Below are 20213 nucleotides of genomic sequence, written 5' to 3'. Positions count from 1 at the left end.
GGTCTCCGGTAGCCAGAGCTATCATTCCATCATCAGGATGCTCCCATACGTCGGCAGTGTTTCTCAGGTGGAGGCTCATGCCAGTTACAACGCTGCTCACCAACCTAACAAAGGTGTATTAGGAAGGTTTATTATCTTTTGAAAAGATGTATTTCTGTCTTTATTATTGTATCAGGGTAATCCCACCATACACTAGTTTCAGGATGCACTTACACATTTGAGATATCATTCTTGTGTTTTAGCTCTTTGATATTTGAGTAATTCTGTACAGAAGAAAGACCAAGTTAATGAGATAAGTAACTGATGGATGGTGTCTCTTGGCAAGTTGCAGAGTTAGAGTGTAGGTTAGAGGCTTAATTTTCATGTGGAAAGTACCTGCACTTTGTTCTAAGAGATTTATTCCTTTTAAAGTAGTTTACATGTGTTACTTAATTTAATTCTTACAATAACTGTGTAATAGCCACCTCCAATTTGGAGCAGAGAAAAATAAAAACTTTTGACATTAAGCCCAACAGAGATTACTGCATTATTGGTTACTTCAAGAAAGTTTTACTTCACTCTTTTCCATAACGCATGCAAACTCTATGCCAACTTCATATACAGTTGTTTGTTCCGATGGGAACTATAGTTCATACCGTTGCCTTTAGTCACATTTCTATCCAAAAAAAATAATGCACATAGCAAGTTTTGGTCAAGGACAGTAGGTATATGTGATCTGTGTGGCTCATGTACTTTTAAGTATTTATGGAGTGCAAGAGTATAATAGTAGCTCTGTAGAAAAACAGTCATTGTGTGTTTTTTAGCCTTTCTAAGATTTCATTTCTGTATAAACAAGCTCTGTGAAATTATTATGGCCAAAATACCAATGTTTGTCTTTCACTCAATTTATCTACACTTCATAAAAATGCTTAAATATTACTTCATCATCCTTAAATTTGCTTTTCAGTATGTGAAATCTAGGAACTAATTCTCAAATATTTATGAAGCAATTCTGGTTTCTGCAGGTGTTGCAAGCCATTAGGAATATTCAGCTTAATTTGGAACAGGATTCTCTATTTTTTGCTTGATTTTTCAATTTTGGAAAACAAGTTACAGTAAATCCAGCTGCACATGATCCTTTTTGTCTTTCTAGAGTATTAGGGTTAAGAGTTACAGTTCACAATAGCGTGATTGAAATGCTAAGAGAATTGTTTCGCAGGTAATGTACATCACTGTGTCTATGTTACGTGTCCCCTCAGTAAAGTTCTATTTGTAGAATGTCTGTGTAGGATCAGCAGTCACAGTTAATGAAAAAGGACTAAGCAGGAATACCCTTTCTTGACTTCGCTGTTGCTGTTGTTGAGGAAAGCTGTTTTACAGTATCTATTTGTGTGACCGTTATCTATTTCTAAAGAACCAGTAGATTCAATAAGATCATACTTTAAAATAGTGAAGCAGAGTGGATCAGACCTTTCCTCGGTGTTTACAGTCGGGTTGGGAAACTGTCCTTGAAAGTCAGACAACCTGCTGTCGGCAGAACCGTGATATTCTGGGATCTGGCTGTGTCAAGCCTTTGGCTGGACTTCTCCCAGCTGTGCTTAACAGGAAGCGTGGGACTGTAGCACTGATTTCACTCAGTTACACCTTTTATGTCGAAGTCAGCACTGTCATAGAATAGCAGTGTGTTTAAGAGGAGTTAGAATTTAGAGCTAGAGTCTCCTAGTAGATGTAATATTTGTTATGGTGTACTCTACCTCTAAATTTTTTAGTTTGCTTTAAGGCAAAATCTGTTGTTTGCATTCTGCTTCCAATATTTCAAAACTCCCTTTTATGTTGCTCAGCTTCTAAGGTGGCCCTGGGGGCTCATTGGCTTTTCTGGGGATTGCCTTAGTGTGGCATTTCAAAACCCACCCAGCTGGAGACCGCCTGCACAAATAACATCTTGCTCAGTAGTTGGAGCATAAACCACACAGGAGGGGGAGCTGGTCTTGTTGAACGTGGGGTTGTGCCTCACTCTTTCCTACAGACTTAGGTGTGGGCATGAGGATGGGAGTCTCAGGTTCTGGGGCACCCGTGCCCTAGCGTAAGAGAACCACCACGACTGCTCTGAACCTCAGGACCTCGAGTAGCATGCCCTTTTAATACATTTAAAAGAGATGATGTTTCATGGAACTTACCCTCCCCTTCCCTTCCTTCTGATTTTCATCCAGCAGCGTAAGATTTGTCTGTTTTGCACAGGTGACCCAAAAATCTTTGAGTAGGAGACAGCTGCTTGTAGTCACAACATGTGAAATGCCTTAAGCATGTGGAGCCTGAAACATGACACAGAAAGACAAAGATGCGTCCCAGGAATGTACAGTTTTCTGCCATATGACTGACAAGCGTATTATTAATATGCAGAGAAGAGAGCTTGCCATAAAGTTTCTCCCAAGGAAGGAAATATAAAAGAAAATTGCAGTATGGTCTTCGTCAAGACCATAAATGTCATTCCCTTCACTTATTGTGCCGAATATATTACTTTTAGAAATTTGTATATAACATTTTATAAAACACTAATAAGGCCACTTATTAGTTCACTTATGCCATAGATCTTTTCCTCTATGAATTCTCAATCATGAACTTAATTCTTGAGATTAAGGAGACACTGGGATATACTGTAATTTATATTAAATTGTTTTTTTCCCCTCTCCCTTAGAAAGGCATGTTAGGCTTATTGTTAGAGTAAAGCAATGAGACACACTTTGTTCAGGATTTTTTCAAAGGGAAATAAATTTTGACTTGAACCGGATTTAAGTGGCAACTTGATAATAGATAATTTCAGGAGATTACTGAATGTCACCGTTAAGGATTAGCTCAGATTTCGTTGTGTCATGATATCATTGTCACACACCGTGCTCAGCCGATGCTCGGGCCACTTTTGCTCTGCAGGAGAACGACTCGGGCACTTTGGACACAGTGGGCGCGGTAGTTGTGGACCACGAAGGGAATGTTGCTGCTGCTGTCTCCAGTGGAGGTCTGGCCTTGAAACATCCAGGGAGAGTTGGGCAGGTAAGTAATTATAGGGTTTTTAAACTAGTTTTTCAAGTCAAAGCATGGAGTTTTCTAGCTCACAAGTTTTTAAACCAGTAGAGACATTTTTTTTTTTCCTTTAGAAAAAAAAATACTGTTCTTAACACTTACGTAGTTTAAATCATCAGTCAAATACCTGTACAGGATTCTGCCTAAAATTAAAACCTGCCTCATAGTAATAGGGTTCTTTTTGATCTTCACAATTGTTAATGTTACCAAGTCCCAACTTGTTCTGGTTGCTGCACATCAGTCCAATAAATCAGGAGATGAGGTGCTGGGGCAAGGAATAACTTTATTCGGAAAGCTGGTAGACTGAGAAGATGGCAGATGAATGTGCTGGAGAACCATCTTCCCCAAATCAGAAGTCAGGCTCCTTTTATACTAAAAAGGGGATGAGGTATGGTTGGTTGTTCGGCTGGTTGTTGCAAACTTCTTGGTGTCAGAATCCTTTGTTCTTGCAGCTGTCCACATAGGTCAGGTCATGGTGTTCCTGTAAACCTCCAACAAGACAAATATTATTCTCTCTCCTGCAACTTTTTACCTCTATATAAGGGAAAAGTATACCCTTAAAGGTCAGAGCCTTGAGAATGGGCTCTCCTGTATATTTCAGGCTCTAGGCAGCATTCTTTTACAAAAGGTGCAGAACCAGCATGACTAAGCACAGGAGACAGAGCAGAGGGTTAGAGTTAAAGGAACAGATCTCATATGGAGTCAGATTTGTTCTTCCCTATTACAGTAATCCTGTGTTTTGCTGCCTTCCACAGGCTGGGTACTGGCCTGGGCATTTAGTAGACATTTAATAAATGTGCATTGATTCCCATTTTCTTTCTTTGTAAACGTCATTCTCTTTAGGAGCAAGCACCTATGTTGCTGCTTATTTTTCAGGTGGGAAATTATTTTAGAGTTACATTTTGTATTTCCTCCATTCAAGGGCCAGTAACATTTTGACCCTTAATCCCTCTGATTAAGCATATCAGCTATTATTTTTATAGACTGACTAGTATTCAAGTCACCAACACATGATACCACTCAGGAAACTGAGATATAATAAGGAGGGTCTAATTTACATGCAGCTGGCTTACTCCCCGTTCACTTGTCCATCTTCACCCTGACCCCCCCATCTCCAGCCTTTAGTACTGTACTGAGGATGAAAGTTAACAATCCATTGGATCTAATAACCTTTGTGAGTATAGACCAATTTGGCACATTACTTATGGGCTTAACAAATATTTGTTGAGTGAACAAATGAATTGGACACCCTCATGAAGTCTGTTGAAGTAGTTGCACAGGGTGTGTTTAAGCTCAGTAATTGGATCTCATGTTACACCTGGAGCACCACATGGCATGGTTTGTGTGCTTTGTCTCTCATGTTTGGAGGAGAGTCGGGGTCACAGTTGCTTTGGACACGAGGGTTAGCGAGTGCTTGGAACAGAGTGGTCTGATTCATGGAACACATCTTTGCAAAGCCCCAAGCGATGTTCCCTGATCTGCCCTTTCTTGTGGACAAGCCACATACAGTCCTATGGTGGGAAGGGGAAGGGAAGAATAATTAATTTTGTGCTACTCTTTGCCTCCCATACAAGGGGATTTATGGGGGATGATTCCTCAACATGTGTACAATGCTTTGAACTCATTATAAAAAGCCTTTGTCTGGTCATGGTATTTATTTTTTCACATTACAAAGCCCTGTGTATTTGTCATATTTGGAGTAAGAAGACCAAGCTTGCCTATCAGATTTGGATGCCTTGGTGGAGAAAGAGAGAGAGGAGCCAGCAGAGCTGCCTTCACTGCATTGCTGTTCCCATGACTTTCTCACTGGGTTTTGTTTGTTTGGGCTAGCAAAACAGCAACAGCAGCACCAAGGACAGCCCTGGACTATGTTAGCAGGATTATACTGGACAATCTTGAAGCCCTTCTGCCACTGATTGTCATGGAAAAAGAAATATTGTGAAACCTACACGTACACATTTGAAAGTTGCTGACAGAGTAAATCTTAAAAGTTCTCATCACAAGAAAAAAATTCTGTTAACTATGTATGATGATGGATGTTAACTACACTAATTATGGTGATCATTTTGCAATATATGCAAATATTGAATCATTATTTTGTACACCTAAAACTAACATGGTGTGTGTCAGTTATACCTCAATTAAAGAAAGCTTACATACTGATTTTCCCCACTTGGCTAGTTTATGGAGACACAGTTTGAGGGCTGAGAGATCAGGAGAGGGTGTGGAGGGGAGGTGTAGAGGTGCTTACAGAAAAACGCAGTTGCTTAATCAGGTGTGTTGCTAAGACAGGGGAGAGGCAGTAAGCCTGGAAAAATGTAAGCATCAGATGAGAGGGAAAGAGCCAGTCTTCTTGACAATCATGACAGAATGAAATATAATTCCCCAGCAAATTGTTTAAAAAAGCAAAGACCAATTTTTTTTAAATGTAGTGAAATGAGATTTTTGATACATTTTAAGTGCACAAATAACTATTTACTAATTTTAGCATATTACTCATGTTAGTTCAAATGGTGAAGTGGCAATTTGAATTAGAACTTCTTTGTTTCCTTAACTTACTGTAATAATTAGAATTTATAAGTGGGACATGAGAAAGGAATTACTATATTCCAGTCCTCCCCACCCCCTCCCCTTCCCACACTCAAACAGGCAGTTGAGTTTAGGGGTTAAGAGATTTTGGAATTAGGTAAACCTTTATTCTAATCCCACCTCCCCGTTTACCAGTCTCCTTACTGTGGCCAAGTTACTCCACGCATTTAAGTTCTGCTTCCCACAACTGTAAAATGGGGATAAATAGCTACCTTACAAAGTTCTAGAAGATTAAATGACATAATGCATTTAAATTGCTTATCATGGCCCCTCACAATAACAGCTGTAGCTCGTGTTTATTAATCTCTTACTGTGTGTGGCAAGTGTGTTGATTCCTGTGATCCTGTAACATTGTGAGGTGGGTGTCTTTATTATCCTCATTTTATAAAAGAGGAAGCTAAGACCCTGAGAAGATTAAATGTTAATAGTAATATCATCATATATATGACCTACTTTTACTGCATGATAATAGCTTTAATAAAATTTTGCTACTGAAAACAAGGAAGCTTTTGTTGTTGTTTTTGAAAGTCTGTTTAAGGCTTGTTATGTTTTATCCAAAGGAGTGAATAAATGAGGGACAATCTCCCATTCTTTCTTTTTATCTGACCAATCATTGTCTCAGCTCAACCAATTTCAGAAGCTTAAGAAGGAGGACAACTTTAGGTCATGAAATTGTGAAGGGGTGCATAAAGGAACTTTGCTTAGAGAGGAGAAGCAAGAGTAAGACTAAATGGTCTTTTTTCCCATGACTTCCTAAATGGGTTTCTAAGGGGTATCTTATTTACTATTTTTGGGGTGCAGGCTTCTGGTCAAGATAACTGTGAGGAATGGAAAGGGCAACGGGCTCATATCCAGGGTTTTCGGTGAAGGAAGAATGGGTCCTTCCATTGAGGTCGTGTGTTCTCTGAGGCTGTGGCTGACCCAGCACCTGACCTGGATAGTCCCAGTTAAGTGGCTTATCCCACAAGTCTGCCAGTTTTATTCTGAAATCCATGGCTGGATCACTCATGTAGGGCTTTTAGTTGCCACACTCATTCAGCCGTCTTGTGTATTTTAGAAGTACGGTGTTTTCAAAGACAGTAATAGATTTTCTGCTGTCTGCCGTATTAGGGGTGTTGTGTTCAGTTCTTGGCTTTACTTTTATGAGGGGAATTGCCAGTGATAATGGGGGATGACAGCTGTGGATCACATGAGCATGGTCAGACTTCATCTACAATTATCCTGGACTTTGGATTATTTCTCAAAGAGGGTCATTTGGGAGATGGGGTGTGTACGTGCGTCTCAAAGTCATGGGGAACAGTTCACACATTCTTCGAGAGAGAAAAGAGGAATGAGGGCATTAGAAGAGCTGTTTTCAAGAATTTGGAGGACTTAGGGGGAGATTAAAGTATTTCTAGAGAGTAGAACCAGGATTTGTAGGTGGAAGTTATGAGAAAGTAGATATTCCTTAGAGCAATCTAAGGAAGAACTTTCTACCAATGGCAAGTGTCCAAAAGGGGGATATGTTCCCACATGAGGTTGTGAGCTTCTCAGTATCAGACGTGCATAGGATATTTCATGGAAATTCCTGCTTTGGGTAGAATATTGTAGCAAATTAGTTCTGAAGTCCTTGTAAAAAGGAATAAAACATCATAGAAAGCTGAAATCTGTCTGGTCACCATCCTCAGTCTTAGTTCCTTCTCCCAGTCCTCACAAGTGAGTTTCTAGAAAACAATAGTACTATTTATGGGAGTATATATATGTATTTTTAAACAGCATCTCTCTCTTTTTTTTTTTTTTTGATTGAAGTATGGTTGATTTACAATGTTGTGTTAGTTTCTGGTGTACAGCATAGTGATTCAGTTATACATATATTCTTTTTCATTATGGGTTACTATAAGCTATTGTAGTTCCTTGTGCTATACAGCAGGACTTTGTTGTTTATCTATTTTATATATAGTAGTTTGTGTCTGCTAATTATGGGAGTATCTTTTACCTTCAATCACAGAGAATACTGAATGTATTGTAGTTTTATTTTTTAAATTTAATATGTTCTCAGGTTTTTCTGTAATAATTCTTAAAAATCTTTTTTAAAAAAACTTAATTCTTTTTTTCTAATGTTTGTAATGAACTCCATATGTTGCTATGCCATTGTTTATTTAGCCATTTATTTACTGATTGACATTTATGCTGTTTTCAGTACTTGGTTCTTATCAAACAGGTGAAAATGAAGACTCTTGACCATGCCTCCTTGTACTTCTCGGCAATAGCCATCTAAGGGTTTTTTTCTTATTCTACCTCTAAGTAAGGAATGGAAAAGTTATCAATTGTGATTCACTTCCAAAGGCAGAGAAATCACTGTCGATGTTGAAGCCATGAATCCAGAGATTCTGGGTGGCACTATTAGAAACAAAATAGGAATGATTGTCAGATACTTCTATAAAACCATAGTAGCTTATTGCGTTCCTGGTGGTTTCAGACATACAAGTTTATTCCACCAGCTCACAAAGTGATCAGCTTGAACAGGCCTTTTTGTGTCCATTCTTGTATCTGGCAGAATCTAGCACGGTGGTGAGCACACACTAGGCTCTTTGGTACATAACTGCAGTTCCTATTGTGCTGCCCTGAAGGAGGCATGGGAAAGGCACTTTTAAGGCAGAGCATAGCAGGTGGGCAACCTGGGTTCCAGTCCCCCAGGGCCCTGGTTAATAATACTGAATCCTGGGCCAACCTCCAGACCATTGCATCGGGATATCTGGGAACCCATTCCGATCAGCATGCCCCCAACTAATTTGACACACATCTGGTTTGAGAAGCACCACTTTAAGGCAACCACAACGATTTCAAGGGGCCAGAAGAGCAAGACCTGACAACATACAGTAAGAGGAAGAGGTTTCAGGGAAGGAAACGCTTACTATTGATGAGACCAAGAAACTTTCTTTTGCTGTTTTCTGAAAATTTTTAGATTAGAAGATAGCTGAAAATATAGTTTTGATGGTGTTAGAATCGCTGTTTGAGTGGGTCTTATATAACCTCTGCCTGTCACCCGTTTTTCACATCGTTATTAAATGAGGCTTTATTCGATGGGTATGATTTTGTCTTCTGTTGAAAGCCAGTAATTACGTATAATACTCTTAAAATCTTGTATTCATCTGTTTTTCCCCCAGGCTGCTCTTTACGGATGTGGCTGCTGGGCTGAAAACACTGGAGCTCACAATCCCTACTCCACAGCTGTGAGTACCTCAGGTATTTGCTGCTTTCATGACCATTTTTCATAACTTCAACCTGTAGGTCATTTAATGATTGAAAACAGTATTTTTATTGTAAACATAAAGCATGTGCTAGGACACTGCGTGGACAAGAACACCGATGCCCAAAAGATCTTTGACCTTTGAGAGCCTTTGAGAGTTGTTCCACAAAGTAAGTATCACAGGGTAAACGCTTTGTTGTCCTTTTCAGTACAACTCTGGAGTTAACTGGAATTTAATTACATCTTTAATAGCTTTTTTTCCCTCTAATGACTCATGAGAATGCCTGATTCAGATCAAAATGATGTAAGAGTAGCAAGGCATTTCAAAAACTAAGGTCATTTCTTAAGTAAAATGTTGACATAAAACTTACAAAGTGCATTTCAAAATGTATTGTTTATGATATCTACGTTTTTAATAAAATGTATGTCCTCTTTTTGTATTTGCATTAGAAAAGTCATTATCATTTAGGTAGGGGTGCGTGTGTGTGCACGCGTGAGTGTGTGTGTGTTTGGGGGAGTGGGTTTCAGTGGGCGGCATGGTTGTGGTCTAGAGCCAGGCTTTCGTACGCTCGTGCCAGGTGTACCTGAGGCCTGAATGCGGTTGACATGCGTGGTTGACAAGTCGTAGTATTGGTTGTCTCTCAAGTAGTAGTCCTAGGCCTTTCTCCCCGGCCTCTTCAGGCTTTATCAGGAGGGCAGGTAGGCAGGATGTATTTCCTCTCTTTTTCTCTTCGGTTTCCACCACGTTGGTTTCTGTCCCACCATTCTGATCACCCACCCAATCCAGCAGCCCCCTTCTTCTGCGTACTCCTGACTCCCTGTGATCTCTGGCACCGGCGACACTCTTCTTTCTGTCTGGAGCATAGACCCAGGAACTCTCCTGGTTTGTCCTGCTCGCCTCACCTGCTCCGCCTTGGCCTTCATCACCGACTCTTCCCGTTGCTGACAGCCCCAGGTGTGGCCTCTGTCAGCTTTTCTTCACCTCACTCTGTGCTTCCTCTCGGAGACGTGGTCTTCTTGCTGTCGTTCTCATGATCTCAGTGGTTATCTCCCAGACTGCTGGCTTCTGCGTCTGTCTCTACTCTGACTCTTCTCCTGAAGTCCACCTGAGTCCTTTCTGCCTTCCTGTCGGACACGTCCCTGTGGGTGTCGTGTGTGCACACAGGTTCAACAGAACACCTTGTTCCACACCCCCACCCCGGGCCACCTTTCTCCTGTATTCTTGTTCTCTTTTACTGCCCTATTTGGTCAGACTTGGAATCTTGGTATTTGTAGCTTCTTCTCCATTTCTGCTACCTGACCCTGGGATTTCAGACCCCATAACCACCTGCCTGCCTATTGTAGCAGCCTCCTCACCTAGATCCATTACCAGGTGGAAAAATTTGATTTTGAGCCACTGGCCCATCAGGTGAAGTCCAAACAGAAATTAATGTTAAATCTAAACCACATTAATACAATAGACAAAAAATTTGCTTTTCAGTCTTTCATTTTTGAAGAGGTGAGCATAATGTAATAATATGAGTTGATTTTTAGTTTAATACTGGTGGCAAATGAAGTTTACACATAACATTTAGGAATTAGCTTGTGCATAATTAAGTATGCCCATGCATATGGAAAATTGCAGTATTTGAATAAACCAAAGTCTAACATAGATAATCCATTATTTCATTTTTATTTTCCTGGAGAAGTATCAGTTTGTATCATGTGTTGCACTGATTTTCTTTCTGGGTTGGTATGTGGTTCAGTGAGTTGGTTTGTTGCTGTTTAAATGTTACCCTCACGTCTAGATGTTTGGAGACCTTAATTCTACTTTAACCTGGAATCCTGAGAGCCTGCCTGACTGTCACTTTGGAAAAGAAATTCAGTCTCCTTAGGATTGTCCACCTCCTTTTTTTTTTTTTTAATTGGTGATGTGGAAGTTGGAATAAGAGCACAGTTTATGTGGTGGTGAAAAAGAATATAAAAACAAATATATGTATGTTCATGTATGACTGAAGCATTGTGCTGTACACTGGTGATTGGCACAGCATTGTAAACTGACTATATATATGGAAAAAGTGTAAAAAGAAAGAGGACAGTCTATGGATTTGATTCTATTAAATGGAATACAGTGGGTGAAGTTAAAATGGCAAAGTTAAGGTCCTTCTCTCTTCCCCTTGAGAATTTCCTTCTTTGCCCATCTTTGCATCAGTTGAGGGTAGTTTTGTATGACTAACGGTACCTTCAGGTTTTCAGGTTATGATATCCAGTGTAGCTTTTTAGCCTGAATGCCCAGCTCATCGTGTTGTATCCTTCTTAAGTTTCAGGACAAATCACCATCAGCCCACAGAACCTGAGGGTAACAGACCAGTCTCTAGTCCCTTCCATCTGTGGGACTTTGTGCAGTTGCCTCATCCTTTTCTCCTGGGGCTGTTGCTGTGAGTTTGACAAAGGAAACACATGGCAGAGTTGGGTGACCAAGTCAGAAGAAAGGTGGAGCACAGAATTTTGCAATTTATTAGTCAGAATAAAAGAGACATGTGCCTTGGGCTGTTTCAGAAGATCCAGAGACCTGGCCTGCATTGTAGGTTTATAGTTCTTGGAAGGTGATAATTGAGAGACAGAGGGAAGAGGGTTAGTTAAGGTCAGGGTAGGGGTAGGGCTCTCCTAAGGCCAGACAGGCGACTTGGTCATTAGCCTGAGGGATAAACTCCGGCATCTTGTTCTCATCATGGTGGGGAGGAATGGGTGGGGACTGGGGAAGACGGGAGGGTGGCAGGAGCTGACCTTGCAAATCCTGACTAGTGTTCAGCTTCTTGGAGATTTGCCTGGCTAGGGAAGGGGCAGAGTAGACACTTGGGTTCTTGTTCAGACCCTTCCACTCACTGGCTGAGACATACATCCTGGCAAGGAGTTAATTGTACAACAGGAATAGGATCTATCTTAATATCTGTGAGGATTTAATGAGTTGATGTATAGGTCCCTAGAAATTATTCCTCTTGTATAACTGAAACCATGTGAATTTTGAATAGCAACTCTCCATTTCCCCTTCCTTAACCCCTGGCAGTCACTGTTTTACTCTCTGCTTCTATGAGTCTGACTGTTTTAGGTACCTCCCATGAGTGGATTCATGCGGTATCTGTCCTGTGACTGGCTTATTGCATTGAGCATAATGTGTTCTAGGTTCATCCATGTTATATGTGGCAGGATTTCCTCCTTTTCAAAGGCTGAATAATACTCCGTTATATGTATATACTACATTTTCTTGCTCATCTGTCAAAGGACACTTAGGTTGTTTCCACATCTTGGCTGTTGTGAATATTGATGCAATGAATGTGGGAGTACAAATACCTCTTCGAGATCCTGATTTCAGTTCTTTTGGATAAATACCCAAAAGTAGAATGGCTGGCTGGAGCATGTGACCGTCCTATTTTTAGTGTTTTGAGGAACCTCTGTACTGTTTTCCACAGTAGCTGAACCACCTTATACTCCCATAAGCCAAGTGTGAGGGTTTGGATATCTCCATATCCTCACCGACATTTATCTCTTTTTTTTTTCCTTTTTTTAAAACATTTTTTATTGAGTTATAGTCGTTTTACAATGTTGTGTCAAATTCTAGTGTAGAGCACAATTTTTCAGCTATACATGAACATACATATATTCATTGTCACATTTTTTTTCGCTGAGAGCTACCACAAGATCTTGTATATATTTTCCTGTGCTATACGGCGTAATCTTGTTTATCTATTCTGCATATGCCTGTCCATGTCTACAAATTTTGAACTCCCGGTCTATCCCTTCCCACCCCCCACCCACCGATATTTATCTCTTGTCTTTTTGAGAATAGCTGTTTTAACAGGTGTGACGCAATACCTCGTGTTTTGATTTGCACTTCCCTGATGATAAGTGATGTTGAGTATCTTTTGATGTACCTGTTAGCCATTTGTGTTTTCTTTGAAGAAACATCTGTTGGGGTCCTTTGCCTATGTCTTAATATTTTTGTTTGTTTGTTTGTTTTTTTGCTATTGAGATGTAGTTCCTTCCTTCTCTATTTTGGATATTAACCCCTTATCAGACATATGGCTTGTAAATATTTTCTCCCATTCCATAAGTGTCCTTTTCATTTTGTTGCTTTTTCCCTTTGCTGTCTTGAAGCTTTTTAGCCTGATATGGTCCCATTTGTCTATTTTTGCTTTTGTTGCCTATATGTTTACTGTAACATCCAAGAATAAAATATACCAATATAAGATACATAAATTAGGGGGGAAAAAGGCAGACAGTTATGACACACTGCTTTCTCATCACTTAACACATGGCTGCTGCTTGACAAGAAAGTACAGAATTGGGGCTATTCTTCCAACAGGAAAGATTTACTTCCCTGATAATAATGCCATGCCCCTTTGCTATTTCCATGTCTTCCGATGGATACAGTCTCTTTTGTTTGAATTCTGTATCTGGCTGTAATCCTTTTGAAGACACTCAACACATGTAGTTTCAACATAGCTCACAGTCAACTGAAGACTCAACAAAAGAGAGCAGTGAGGCAGTGGTGGCTGGTCCCAGCTGCAGCCTAGAGGGCAGACAGAGGAGTGTGCCATCAATTACAGCCCATCTCCCGATTTCAGAAGATTTAAAATGTGAAAAAAAAGTATGCTTTTCTGATTCTCAGGTTTTTAATGAAAATAGTTTCAAGTTTTCTTTAAGCTGGGACATAAGTCTTGAGAAAAGGGGGCCTGTGGGTATGTTTGTGTTTCCTGAGTGCCTGGAACAGGGCTTTGCACTTCATAAATGCTTATCAGACATGTTCAAATTAAAAAATGTGTTAGTATGGACAACAGCGTTGTATTATAATCACCAAACTTGCCAAGAGTCTGGAACTTAACTATTCCAACCATTAAAAAGAAAGGATAACTAAGTAATGCGGTAGAGGTGCTGATCATTGCACAGCAGCAGTCGTGTGCCAGTAGATAAACGTGTCAGATCCATGTGTTGTACACCTTAAACCACACAGGGCTATATGTCAAGTATAAACAAATATATTTCAAAGATAAAAATTTGTATGTGGTTCCTTCCTCTTTTAGGATTCTTGTCTTCTCAAAAATATTATCCATCATGGAATTTCTTTAAATAACATTTAAAAATTTGATTTAAATTGCCAAAATTGGATTCACAGATAATTTTTCAGTAACACATCAGATGCGTGACATGAGATCCATCTGTGGCCTTTCCCTGGCTGTGGGGAGGGAGAGCAGGTTGAGGGTTGGAAGATCAGGAGGAGGAAGAAGCAAGAGGTGAGGGTTCTGCTCTGGCCGACCTCCGCACTGGCCTCATGTGACTTGTCTGTAGAGTCTGGTTTCTTCCTCTTAAAGAGAAGCAGCGAGTCCAGGGGTCTTGTGGCAGGTGACTGGGGAGCAAGACGCTTCAGCCTCGCTCTTTTAGAGTTCTGGCGTGAAGAAGAATCTGCTACCTGGTGTGAGCCTCAGTGATTTCTGATTTTCTAGCTTCATTGATTTTCCGGGTCTTGGCTGTCCTAGAAACCAGAGGGCGGTGAGGGTGTGGCCGTGGCTTGCTGAGAGCAGGTTCGAAGGTGGGTGGGATGAAAAGTGCAGAGAACGAGCCAGGCTGTGGCCTTGTATTTCTGAGCCGGTGGTTGCAGTGTCCTCCTCGGGGGCTGGGAAGGGTGTCTCGCTGCTTGACTCTCCCACCCAGCAGGCTGCCGCCATCGTCCTCTGCCTGTCTGCGGGAGGTCGTCTGCTGAGTCCGCTGCAGACCTCCGCCCCAGGCACCTTGTCAGGAGGGCACGAGAGTGAAGTCACCTGGCGCAGGAGCCCCTGGGAAATCCTTGCTGAGGCATATACACGTGCTGTGTGGTCACTGCTCCCTGGGGCCCGAGGGGTCGGGGAGGCAGGAATCCGTGCTTCCCCTTCCCTTCTGAGAGGAGCTGTATTTCTCTGTGGGACTGTCTGTCTGTCACAAGCTCTCTTGGTGGCCCACTCTCTTGACTATCATGAATAAAAGCCCTGTTCTACTCAGGACTGGATGCAGGTCACCCTGGGGTTCAGCCTCCCTTCCAGCTCTCTTCCCTGTTTCTTTAGCAGCCTCTCAAGGTGTGTCTTCAGGGAGTTGTCTCCTTGAGGCCCACTCCTTTTCTTCACTCCTTCTACTCATTGACTCGTAAGTCCACTTTCGTCCGGCCTCCTCCTCCACCACTCTGCCAGTCTGCTCCAGTCAAGATGAACAGTCGCCTCCAAAGCCCAGTGGTCACCCCTCAGTCCCTTGCACAGCCCTGGACACAGTTGCCTGAATGACTTGCTCCTCCCAGAAGGACTGTTTGTGGTAGACTTGCAGAGCACCAAACTCACCTGGCCTCTTCCTGCCTCGCTGGCTGCTGCTTCTCAGTCTGCTTTGTTAGTGTTTCTCATCTTCTTGACCTCTCAGTGTTGGAGTGCCTGATGCCTAGTCCTTGACCTTCTCTTTGTCTTGGAATACTTACTCCCTTGGTGTTCTCATCCAGCCCAGTGGCTCAGTACCACAGATATGCCAACTCCCATGTTTTTATCTCCAACCTGGGCCTCTCCCCGGAACTCAGTTACTTAACTGCTTGTTCAAAGCCTCACTTGTGTGTGTAACAGGCAACTCAAACTTAGCCTGTCCACGTGGGAGCTCTTGCTGTTACCGCCCCCCTTCTTCTCTTGTGGTCTCCACACAGCGGAGGGCGACTCCAGCCTCCCACTGGCTCAGGCCAAAATCCTGGAGTCATACCTGAACCTCTTTTCTTTACTATCACCTGCCTCCACTCCAGCAACAGACTCTGTCCACTCTCCTCTCTAGATATATTTTAAATCCAGCCACTTCTTACTTAGCACCTTCACTGCCATCAACAGATTCCAAGTGCTGTCACCTCTAATCTGGATTATTGCAGCCGTCCCTTAGCTGGTCCCTCATTTTTGCTCCTTTCCTCCTTTGTTCAATTCTCAGCAACTCTCCGTGGACTTGGTGTTGCAACCTAACTCCGCTCACGTGTTGTACCTCCTCTCCGAACTGCCCAGCGCTTCCCATCTCACTCAAGGGAAGCGCCAAGGCTCTTACTCAGGACCCGTGAGGCCTCATATGAGGTGCCCTCCGCCCCTCCAGACTGCAGCCCTTGCTTGACCCCCTGCGCATTCAGCTCCCGCTCAGCTGGCCACTGCTGTGCTTCACACCCGCCAGGCACACGCCCACCTCAGGGCCTCCGCCTGAGTCGCTGCCTCTCCCGTTAGCTCTCTGCCCTTAGTGTCTTAAGCCCCTGCCCCGACCTCACCAGCTCGTATTCGGGTGACTCGTCTTCTCACCGAGAGCTTCCTTGACCATCCCATTTTAAACATGTAAATCCTCCCTCAGCCAGTGTTCCCAGTCTCCCTTCCATGTTTTATTTTTTCCCATGGAATGTATCATGTCTAACATTTTATATCTTCTACATATTTATTTTGTCTTTATTTTCTACCAGACTCAACTATGAGACTGTGTGAGGGTTGGGGTTTTCCTCAGCTTTCTGCACTGATGTGTGAAGGGTGCTTATCAGATAGGGCCTCTGATGTTTGTTGAGTGAATTGATGTGAACAAATAAATACATTGACGTGGTGTCTTAGTCAACTCAGGCTGCTATAACGAAATACCATAGACAGTGGCTTAAACGGCAGACATTTAATCCTCGAAGTTCTGGAGGCTGGAAGTCCAAGATCATGGCGCCAGCAGGTTCAGTTCCTGGTGAGAGCTCTCCTCCTGGCTTGCAGGCTGCCACCTTGTTGCTGGTCTCCATGTGGCGGGAAGAGAGAGCGGGAGAGAGAGAGCACACTCTGGTCTCGCTTCCTCTTTTTAGGGGTTTGGTCTGATGAGAGCAGAGGGGTGAGTGAGCGCAAGGTGTGTGGCCTTAATCTGAGGTCTTACTAGGTGATCCCTAGATGGCCCTGACTAAGTGTTTACATTTTCTTTTGCATAAAGTGGAGCCCTTTTGAGGAGGGAGATGCTCATTCTTCTAGAGGACGGATGAAGGCAGATAGAGCTCTGGTCTTTGAGGTTGCTCTGGAATGAAAGGCGAGAGTGGTCTCGGAGTTGAGTAAACTGCTGTAGGTTCTCCTGGGCAGCATCCAGGCTCTTCCTCCCACACTGCGTCCTTTACCTGCCTCACTAGGCCGTGCTGCTTCTCCTTTCCGTGGCCGACACCGGGGCTTCTCAGAAGCGTCTCATATTTACGAAAGGAAAAACTTCATAATCTTGTCACACTCAACGAGACTCTTAGAGAGCAGCCACTTAGTCTGAAGTAATTTGGGATTTTAATATGTAGGGTTGGGGAAAACGCCATGGGAAATCTTTTCGTGTGAGTTATGACTTCTAGATGTGAATATAGATAAAACCCTACTATTTGTAAGCATCATCATCATCTTAGAATCACTTGAGTCCTTGGACAGTTTGGCTAGCGGGAGTTGGGGAGAAATATTGTTCACTTACAGACAACAGAGTATATAAACTACCAGCACTTTTCCCAAAACTAAGGGAATTACGTGAGATGGGAATTCTATTCAGAGCCGGTTGCTTACTCTAATTAGGTCACTTCATACCTGATGAACTATTAGTACATGATTTCCTGCTTTTTAGATGATTAAAGTTGGTGATGGTTCAAAACAAACCAGAACTCTGAATCATGCTAAGTTACTTCCTAGAAAGCCAGTTCAAGGTGACAGCTTTGGTTATCACGTATCTTGGGTGTTTTAAATGAGTCTTTTTTTTCTTTTTCCTGACTGTGAAACAACACATGGTCATTGAAAAGAGTCTAGAAAATGAAACGGATAATTCTGCTATGCTGTGATAGTGTCTTAATATTTTTGGTAGACTTTTGATTGACCAAACAAAAATGACAATATTGTTTAACTTCTGTTGTTCTTTGTCTATCTAATATTATATAATGAACATTTTTATATTTCATTACAGTTTTCTTCAAAACATAGTTTTAAAGGATGTGAAAGCTGTCTTTCCCGCATCCATGAGTTCAGGCATTTTGGTCTTATGTCAAATGACTTTGTAACTGCACTCGTGCTACGAAACAGCATCTCTCTTAGAGGCTCTTATCCTGTGCTCCAGTGTCTGGGAATGCTAAAAGAGAAGACCATCCCTGTCTTCAAAGGGCATGAAATTCAAGGCCTTACTTGATAAGACAGGGAAGTTCCTTGCCAATATAGAAATACATTGGAATAATGGCTGTGATGAAGGCTTGCCAGCCCTGAATGAGGGAACGTGCACCACAGTCTCCCAGAGGGACCTGGGCGCGCCCAGCAGCCTGACTGTTGCTGCTGCCATCGGTGCATCTCCCTTCTTGCCACACACCCTCTCCCCAAAGTCTCACCAAGACCAGCTGCCTTTAAGCTGAGCATCACCCAGCTCACTCATGTTCTCACTGAAATGTCTGTAGCACCCCAGGAGAGCCCAGGACATTGTGAAGGAAAGTCGATTTCTCTCTGAAAGAGACTGTAGACTTGGGTAGAGTGGATCAAGTGAGCTCCAAGATGTTCTTTTGATGTTGTTACTTTCTCAGATTTTTTTTTTTTTTTTTGCCAGATACTTATTTCGCAATGCTTTGTTGTTGTTTGGGGTGGGAGGGGGGAGTAGAATAGACTTCTAAAATGCAGGGTAAAGAAATGGAAGAAACAGAAGCAGAAGATCAAGTGATGGGTTAAAACGCCAGTGCTGTGATCCTTAGTGTGATTCCCCCTTTGACTATTCTCACTTGAAAGAATGCCTTTCCCTCCTATTGCCGGGCCCTACCTGCTGTCGGTAGGAGAGGGAGTGAGCCGAGCAACTTGTCAAAGCCTTTCCGAGCTCCCTTCATATGGTTCGCAGAAACAGAGCTGGGTTTTCATTTCTTCTTTCATTCAACAGGAGTCCCTTTCATGTCTGAAAATTGAAAACGCGTGTTTTTCCGTGTGGAGCGAGGATGTGTGCCCTCTGGCACACCTGGTTCTCATTTCCTGACTTGAAAGCATAGCCCATCCAAAGGAGCAGAAAAACAATTTCTTTCTGACACGCTGCTCCGTGTTCCTCACTGGGCTGAAGGCCTTCGCGGCTTTGCCATCTCGGTCCCCTCGGTAGAAGGTTCTCGTTAGAGGCAGAGTTCACGCAGTACAAGAGTGCCTTTTACGGCACAGGCCCGTTTGGCGTATTATTTTGTTGCTGTGGTGGTGGTGGTAGTGCTTTTCTCAGCTCAGGAAATTTACTTGAAATAAGATTTATTTTTAAAAACACAGGGAAAGGTCTTAAAAATTTTTTTAATATTAAATTTAGCTGGGCAGTATACGTTGGAAGTGTCTGTGTAAGCTGATCAGTGAACCGATTGGCCAGGAGAAGGGTTTGGTCGAGCATACGAATGTTTAAATTCCAGAGCGCTGTTTAACATAAATCAAATATTTCCAACGCATTACTTCAGATTTGTGTGTACTTTAAAGTCTTGCCAGCTTAAATGACTGTGAGGCACAATATGTTGACTTTGAGTTTTGTAAATTGATAATTTGTTGCTATGAAAGTTGTACATGGTATAACTCATCACTTTCTGAAGGTACATAGTGTGTCTGATGTTGCAAGCTGTTATGGGAAAAAAAAAATGATGCCCAGGGAATTCAAGTCTTTAGCGCTCAGATGCTTGAAGTTGGATCTTCAGTTCCTCATGAGTTCCCTGGACGTTGCTCTTTAGACACAAACTTTTGGTTTAGGCTTTCTATTTCTGAGACTTATTTCTAATAATAATCTTAGTGATACTTCTTCAGAAACAGTTTCTCGGCTTTTTTTTTTTAACACTCACTTTTTTCACACTTTAGCATGTATGAATTATCTGTTAAAATACAGATTATGATCCAGGGGGTCTGGGAGAGGCCTGGGATTCTGCATTTTTCATAAGCTCCCAGGTAATACCAGTGCTGCTGGTCCACAGATCATGCTTTAAGTAGCAAGTCAACATTTTGGTGGACAAAGTGGTGCTGTTCTCAACTGTGCGTTGCTTATAGTGCTCACACCATGCAATTTACTAGCCTCTTTCATCATATTTTGCTGGATCTAAAGCTAAGGAGATCTGGTGTATATCCTTGACCCTAAGCATCCCTGAGAACTTTAACAGATAGTTAACTAGTGACTATATGGGCCAGCTTGGATAGGGACCCCTGAGAGAGGATTATTGTACTGACAGAAATGATATTTATGTTTCTGGATACACCTAACCCTGATACAAATTAGCCAAGATTCATGTTGCAAACAGAAGTGGGTAAAACAAACTACTGACTGTAAAAGGTGCTGATAGAGGAGTTAGAAAGACATACTTTCTATGAATCAAATGTGT

General features: G+C 42.1%; 1 protein-coding gene across 9 annotated transcripts in view; it reads left to right on the top strand.

The window, feature by feature from the left end:
- Window positions 1-20213, top strand: part of TASP1 (taspase 1) — a 258318-nt gene that overhangs the window by 88549 nt on the left and 149556 nt on the right. For 5 of the 9 annotated variants that reach the window (XM_064475890.1, XM_064475891.1, XM_010979127.3 and 2 more), the window contains 2 exons: window positions 2908-3027; window positions 8793-8871. In XM_064475890.1, the coding sequence (XP_064331960.1) occupies window positions 2908-3027; window positions 8793-8871 (199 nt within the window). The remainder of the gene's footprint in view (window positions 1-2907; window positions 3028-8792; window positions 8872-20213) is intronic. The other 4 variants (XR_010376678.1, XR_010376679.1, XM_064475888.1 and 1 more) reach the window with 1 other exon arrangement.

Source organism: Camelus dromedarius, chromosome 18 (genome assembly GCF_036321535.1).
Source record: "Camelus dromedarius isolate mCamDro1 chromosome 18, mCamDro1.pat, whole genome shotgun sequence".
Classification (NCBI taxonomy): Eukaryota; Metazoa; Chordata; class Mammalia; order Artiodactyla; family Camelidae; genus Camelus; species Camelus dromedarius.
Note: the sequence above shows the minus strand (reverse complement) of the source record. Positions and strands in the feature narration are given on the sequence as shown.